The 7,499-nt window shown below is 45.7% G+C and overlaps 1 protein-coding gene and 1 pseudogene across 1 annotated transcript; both read left to right on the top strand.

The window, feature by feature from the left end:
* The first annotated feature begins 2,132 nt into the window (after nucleotides 1–2,132).
* On the top strand, nucleotides 2,133–2,660 carry LOC111728412 (annotated as a pseudogene).
* A 2,256-nt stretch (nucleotides 2,661–4,916) lies between these two features.
* Nucleotides 4,917–5,144, top strand: LOC111728417 (cytochrome c oxidase subunit 6C-like). The gene has a single exon (XM_023519124.1). The coding sequence runs from the start codon at nucleotides 4,917–4,919 to the stop codon at nucleotides 5,142–5,144; it is 228 nt and encodes a 75-aa protein (XP_023374892.1).
* The last annotated feature ends 2,355 nt before the right edge of the window (nucleotides 5,145–7,499 follow it).

The raw sequence follows: 7,499 nt of genomic DNA, 5'->3' as shown, positions 1-7,499 counted from the left end.
CAGCCATCATTGTTGTTTGGCGGGCCCAGGCTGGGGATTCGAACCCGCCACCTTAGGTGTATGTGGCTGGCGCCTTAGCCTCTTGAGCCACAGGTGCCGAGCCCTAACTGCCATTTTATTTTATTTTAATAATTATTGAGACAGGGTTTCACTCTGTTGCCCTGACTAGAGTACTAGAGTGGTGTGATCATAGCTCACTGCAGCTTCAAACCTTTGGGCTCAAGCAATTGTCCTGCCTCAGTCTCCTAAGTAGCTAGGACTACAGTTATATGCCATTATGCCTGGCTAATTTTTCTATTTTTTAATTTTTTTATTTTTTTGAGACAGAGCCACAAGCTGTCTCCCTGGGTAGAGTGCCCTGGCATCACAGCTTACAGCAACCTCCAACTCATGGGCTCAAGCGATTCTCCTGCCTCAGCCTCCCACGTAGCTGGGACTACAGGCACCCACCACAACACTTGGCTATTTTTGGTTGCAGCTGTCATCGTTGTTTGGCGGGCTGGATTCAAACCTACCAGCTCAGGTGTATGTGGCTGGTGCCTGAGCCACTTGAGCCACAGGCACCAAGCCATAATTTTTCTATTTTTTATAGAGACAGGGTCTCTTTCTCTCAGGCTGATCTCAAACTCCTGGGATCAAGTGATCCTCTTGGCCTGCTAAAGGGCTAGGGTTACAGGTGTGAGCCACTGTGCCCAGCTCCTTTTCCAGCTGAAAAAAATAAATAAATAAAAGAAAATCAAAGCTTCTTTGATAAATGGCTGATTCTAGACCTAGGGCAGAGAAAGTGAGCTTGGCTCATCTTGTGCATAGAAGCCATGAAGGTATCAGAGACAGCTGAGATGATGTAAAAATGACCAAGGAACTAATCCAAAGGGGTCCCATGGGCCACAGATAGAACAATTTGAGCACGGAGAGAAAAATAATTGCTTCGGCAAATTACAACACATAAAACATGTAAAAATTCATTAATTCTACTTAAGGTAGACAATACATTTGTTACTACAGGTGTTTTATAGGCAATCAACTAATCAATTGAGCATCCATAAATAAAGGGAAATCAACATTTTTCTGCTTTTTCCTTTATGTGTTGTATTCCAGGTAACCAAATACTTTTTTTTTTTTTTTTTTTTAAAGATAGGGGCTCCCTCTGTCACCCAGGCTTGAATGCAGTTGTGAGATCATAGCTCACTGCAGCCTTGAACTCCTGGACTCAAAGTGTGAACCCTTATGCCTAAACAAAAAGTTATTTTTTTGTAGAAGAATTCCACTTACTAAATAGAGAAGAAATGATGAGATTAGAAAAGCATGATTTTGCTAACCCTAATGAAATGATTTTAGGCAATAATCATGAAATGATGCTAAAACAATTGAGTAGAAAGTTGTAACTTGGTAATGGAAACCTTAGGCTAACACTCCCTGGGTGTACTGGCCAATCTTAAAATCATTAAGAGTGTAACACTGTACTCTGTGAAATATTCTTTTTGTTGTTGTTGTTCAGCCGGCCCAGGACAGGTTTGAACCTGCCACCCCTGGTGCACAGGGCAGCACTGTAACCACTGAGCAACAGACAGCACCCTACATTAAATATTCTTTCCGGCTCAGCGCCTATAGCTCAACCGGCTAAGGCGCCAGCCACATACACCTAAGCTGGCGGGTTTGAATCCCCAGCCCGGACCGCCAAACAACAATGACGGCTGCAACCAAAAAATAGCCGGGCGTTGTGGCGGGCGCCTGTGGTCCCAGCTACTTGGGAGGCGGAGGCAGGAGACTCGCTTGAGCCCAGGAGTTGGAGGTTGCTGTGAGCTGTAATGCCACGGCACTCTGGCCAGGGGGACAGCTTGAGGCTCTGTCTCAAAAAAAAAAAAAAAAAAAAAAATTCTTTCCAAAAAAAGAGAGAGAGAGAGAATCTAGGCCTAATCAAGCCTAGATCTAATAATTACCAATTTGCCAGAAATATGGGGGATAGACAACGACTACAATTAGCCAAGCTCAAAATGTGGAACATTCTACAGGACAATTGTCAGTTTCTCCAACACTCCATGGCATTAAATTACAAATGGAAGGTACTAGTGGTTTGAAATATCCAAGGGAGTGGCCAGGTGGCACAAGGAATCATTTCAAGAACCGGAGGTGCTGATTAAACCTGATCAAGATGACAACCTCCCAAAAACACCAAGACTTCGTGGCAGAGCCCATGGGGGGAAAGCCGTTGGGGAGCTTAGCTGGGATTGGTGGAGTCCTGGGCAAGAAGCTGGAGGACAGGGGCTTTGACAAGGCATGTGTGGTCCTTGGCCAGTTCCTGGTGCTAAAGAAAGATGAAGACCTCTTCCGGGAATGGCTGAAGGACACATGTGGCGCCAGTGCTAAGCAGTCTGAGATTTCTTTGGATGCCTCCGAGAGTGGGCTGACGCCTTCTTGGGATGCTCTCTGGGGATCCCTCAATCCCCAACCCCAGCATTCAGTCTCCGGAATTTGCAGCTGAGTGGGGAGTGGGGACTCCTTCCTTGTCCTCTACAAAGGAAAAGATTGCTATTATTGTAGTTACCTCCCATGTACTCCAGGGTCTTTTGGGAGTTTTCTCCCCTCACCGGTTCAACTTTTTTGGAATTCTTGCTCTTGCATGCATCTCCCTTTTCCTTCCCGTACCAGTTCCATGGTAGCAGTTACCAACTTTCCTGAGTGGATTCCTGGTCCCTTCCCTCACCGCCACCTTTAATCTTCCGTCGGTTTGATGCCATTTGGCTCCATTTTGGGCAGAACAGTCACTGTCCTTGTAAAGTTTTTAGATCAATAAAATCAGTGGCCTTCAGAAAAAAAATCAAAGGTAGATGTTCAAGCATAAATCTTAAGAAACTTACCAAATTCAATAACCTCATTTGGATCTTGATTAAAGTGAGTAAACTGTCAAAGAAATCTTCGGGGGCTAGGTGCCTGTGGCTCAAGTGTCTAAGGCACCAGCCACATACACCTAAGGTGGCGGGTTCAAATCCAGCCCAGGCCTGCAAAACAACAATCATGGCTGCAATCAAGAAATAGCCAGGCGTTGTGGCGGGCGCCTGTGGTCCCAGCTACTTGGGAGGCAGAGACAGGAGACTTGCTTGAGCCCAGGAGTTGGAGGTTGTTATGAGCTGTCATGCCACGGCACTCTACCAGGCAGCTAGCTTGAGGCTCTGTCTCAAAAAAAAAAAAAAGAAAGAAAGAAATCTTTGGGGCCTGGCCCTGTAGTCCTAGCACTCTGAGAGGGCAAGGCAGGAGGAGTTCAAGACTAGCCTACATAAAGTGAGACACCCCCCACACTAAGAATTGAAAAATTAGCTAGGTGTGGTGGCCTGTACCTGTAGACCCAGCTACTTGGGAGACCGAAGCAGGAGGATTGCTTGAGCCCAGGAGTTTGAGGTTGTGTGAGCTAGGCTCAGGTCATGGCATTCTAGCCCAGGTAACAGAGAGAGACTCCGTATCAAAAAAAAAAAAAAAAAAAATTCTAGGTCAGGATGCCAAAATAGACAAAACAATTGTTTTCAGAATGGGTAATATACAGCACAGAATAAAGACGGGACACGGTGGTGGCTCATGCCTATAATCTTAGTACCCTGGAAAGCTGAGGGACGTGGATTGTCTGAGCTCAAGGGTTTAAGACCAGCCTGAGCAAGAGCAACATCCCCATCTCTAAACAGCCAGGCATTGTGTCAGGCACGTGTAGTCCCAGCTACTTGGGAGGCTGAGGCAAGAGAATCACTTGAGCCCAAGAGTTTGAGGTTGCTGTGAGCTATGAAGGCATAGCACTTTATCGAGGGCAACAAAGTGAGACTCTGTCTCAAAAAAAAAAAAAAAAAAGACATCTTTGGTAAGATCAGGGAAATATGAACATGATTAAACTAATGAATTATTGTCCTTTTTTGTTAGGTGTGACAATGACATAGTGCTTGTGAAAATAAAAGTATTTCCAATCAAAACAGCACGCTGATGTATTACAGATGAAATGAAGTGAGGTCTGGGACATGTAAAACACCCCACAAGCAGCACAGCAAACAAAAAGAGAGGGAAAGATTGGCAAAACGTTGACAGTTGTTGAAACCTAGTGCAGGGTACGTGAGGTTCTTTATGCCATCCTACTTTTGTGTATGTTTGAATTTTTCCATAATACAGACAGACAATCATGCTCAAAAAAAAGAATGTTTTGGACAGATGGGAAACTTGGCCATGGCAAGCCTGCCCCCTGGTGGCAGACTCCATCAGTGACGCTGTGGCTCCAGCCCAGCTAAAACAGGTCTGATTTCCCAGACCTTTCAAGAGTTGCATCCTTCATTTCACAAGAACTTAATGAAGTGGATGGTATCAGCTGAAGAAACTGAGATTCAAAGACTCAGTAACTTAAGTTCATAATAACTCCCTTGTGGAACCAAGACTCCTAGAATGTTTGGATTCCAGATCCCAAGTCCCATAAATCATTGTGATTCTGAACTTTACCTTTCAGAAGTCATATGGGAAGAGGCAAATGAGGACGTCCCTAATTAGAATGGTTCTACAGGAAGCAGATGATCCGAGGGCACTTATGCGTATAAACTATAGATAAATAAATATCAATAGATAATATAAACAAACAATAGGTGATATATTACCTATATTACCTTCTGTGCCAGGCGCTTTTTAATGTGCACGTTGCTCTGTGAGGCAGGTACTGTTACTACTCTCCTTTTATAACTGAGGAAGTAGAGTTTCCAAGAGGTAAGAGGGTTTTTCCAAAGTCACACGGTGAGGAACTGTTAGAACTGGTACTTGAACCCAGGTCTGACCATATATAGTACCTATGTGTGAATGAGTGTGTGTGGTTTAAGACTTTATGTTTAGGTAGTTGTGTGTACCTCAGCCAGGAAGGACGCGTTGAGGTTGGCAACCCATCAAGGACAGTAACTATCATGGCTTCCAGTGCTTTGGCCAAACCTCAGATGCGTGGCCTCTTGGCCAGGCGCCTGCGGATTCATATTGTTGGAGCATTTGTTGTATCCCTGGGGGTTGCAGTTTTCTATAAGCTTGCTGTGGCTGAACCAAGAAAGAAGGCATATGCAGATTTCTACAGAAATTATGATTCTATGAAAGCTTTTGAGGAGATGAGGAAGGCTGGTGTCTTTCAGAGCGTAAAATAATTTTGAAATACAAAGAATTTCTTTGGGCTGATTTACATAGACATTTGTCACTGACCTGTGTTCCTGAGCTATGAATATGAGTGATAAACTATTCATAAATTTAAAAAAAAAGACTTTATGTTTAGAGAGTAATTTTAGGTTCACAGAGAAGTTGAGTGGAAATTACAGTATATATATCCTGTCCCCAAGGCATGCTTCTTAACCCCTCTTCTCACCAGAGTTTATACCCTAAGTTTCTACACTGTAGGAGCAATCATTGATTCTTTGTTAGAGACCTCGTACGCTCTGAACCAGACACAGGTGTTACCATAATGTTGCAACGAGATCATTAGAGACAATCAACTAGGCCCACTAGTGAGTGCTGAGGGGAGCAGCTCCTAACTGCCATAGCAGGGAGATGTGCCATCAATGTCCCTTCCCCTTTCCTTCCCAAACTGGGGGAGCCCCACCCCCATCCCTGGGTGAGGCTGGAGGAGAAACTCCTTTCAGGAGAGTGTCAGCTCTGGCACTAACATGCTGTGTGAACTACAGCTAGTCTCCTCGTTGCTCAGTCTCCCCATCTGCTCAATGAGGGGATCTGACTGTTGCAGACCAATGAGTCCATCCACCTGTTACCCAAGCCAAACAATAGAGAAGAGGATGAGAGATCAACAATTCCACTGTTATTTACAGAAAAGCCAGCAATTCCTGAGAATAATGAGGAGCTGTTCTGCTCTCCTGTTTTCCTGTGTGAGTTTTATATTCGCACAGTAAAAGCAGCATCAGCAAAGTTATTAACCATCATAGTATACTTTTTTTTTCTGAGACAGAGTCTCTCTGTCGCCCTAGGTAGAGTGCCGTGGTGTCACAGCTCATAGCAACCTCAAACTCTTGGGCTTAAGTGATTCTCTTGCCTCAGCCTTCCAAGTACTTGAGACTACAGGTGCTCACCACAACACGCAGGTATTTTTTGTTGTTGTTGGTTTTTTTTTTTTTTTAAGATATAGTCTTTATTTTTTGCAGTTTTGGGCCAGGGCTGGGTTTGAACCCGCCACCTCCTGCATGTGGGGCTGGCGCTCTACTCCTTTGAGCCACAGGTGCCGCCCTTGTTGTTGTTGTTGAAGTTGTCAGTTTTGTTTGGCTGGCCTGGGCCGGGTTCAAACCCACCAGCTCCAATGTATGTGGCTGTAGCCCTAGCCACTGAGCCATAGGCGCTGAGCCCATCGTAGTATAGTTAAACAGATGGTTACAGGGTTACACAATATCCCTCGGTCTTCAAGTGGTTATCTCTTCAAAGCATTCTTACTCCACGCTAAATTTATAGTTGCTCAGTACTCCGGGTCTGGAGCTGGGGTGGAGGAAGAAGGGGCCGCAGATATCAGTGTTGGAGCTATCAGAGGAACAGGGTATATTTTTGCTCCACAGAGGCTACGAAGGCAGGGTGCCTTGCAGCTGATATACGTCTTGGCAGAACATGCTGTGATCTTCCCAGAACATAGGAAGTTTGTAAGTCGTTGCCACAAGGCCCTGTTCCCAGCGTCTTTGCCTCCCATCCTCCTGGGAGGCTTCCCTGGCACCATGGTCCTTGGCGCATTGGCCTCTTAACTTTATTCATAACAGAAGGCCCTGGACATGAACAAACAACTCCAGATGGTAGCACATGTGCTCACCTGTCCCCATTAGGGCCTATCCAACAGCACCCTATATTAAAGGTTATTTAGGATAATGGTAGCCGCTGTCATGACCAGCTCCTTTTTTTTTTTTTTTGGAGACAGAGCCTCAAGCTGTCCCCCTGGGTAGAGTGCCGTGGCATCACAGCTCACAGCAACCTTCAACTCCTGGGCTCAAGTGAGTCTCCTGCCTCAGCTTCCCAAGTAGCTGGGACCACAGGCGCCTGCCACAATGGCCAGCTATTTTTGGTTGCAGCCGTCATTGTTGTTTGGCAGGCCTGGGCTGGATTCGAACCTGCCACCTTGGGTGTATGTGGCTGGTGCCTTAGCCACGTGACCCACAGGCACCAAGCCGACCAGCTCCTTTTTAAGGATCCTTCCAATTCTGGCACTATGATTCTTCACCTTACTATGCTTGTACCAAGGAGATCAAAATGTTTATTTCTGATCCAGCCTCCGGGACAAGTGATGTAGATGCCCAAGAAGGTCACGTGCCAGGTATAACTGTACCTGTTTTGTCTTTGGATTGGTTCCAGTTGTCTCCTTGATGAGGACTGAGAACAGCTGAAGCAGCTGGTCATTAAGACCCATGTCCATATCTCCTGCCCCTGGGTCCAAGAGCTGCTGGGCATGTTCCCATCTGAAAACCATGGTGGGTGGAGGGTTGAAGGCCACAAAGACAGCTCCCAAGGGCATCTCAAACTGA

Source organism: Otolemur garnettii, unplaced genomic scaffold (genome assembly GCF_000181295.1).
Source record: "Otolemur garnettii isolate 467f Iridium unplaced genomic scaffold, OtoGar3 scaffold00156, whole genome shotgun sequence".
Classification (NCBI taxonomy): Eukaryota; Metazoa; Chordata; class Mammalia; order Primates; family Galagidae; genus Otolemur; species Otolemur garnettii.
The sequence above is the reverse complement of the archived record's forward strand: the minus strand, read 5'-3'. Positions and strand labels throughout refer to the sequence as shown.

Coding starts and splice junctions, on each gene's coding strand:
- LOC111728417 (XM_023519124.1), top strand. CDS start 4,917: ATGGCTTCCAGTGCTTTGGCCAAACCTCAGATGCGTGGCCTCTTGGCC.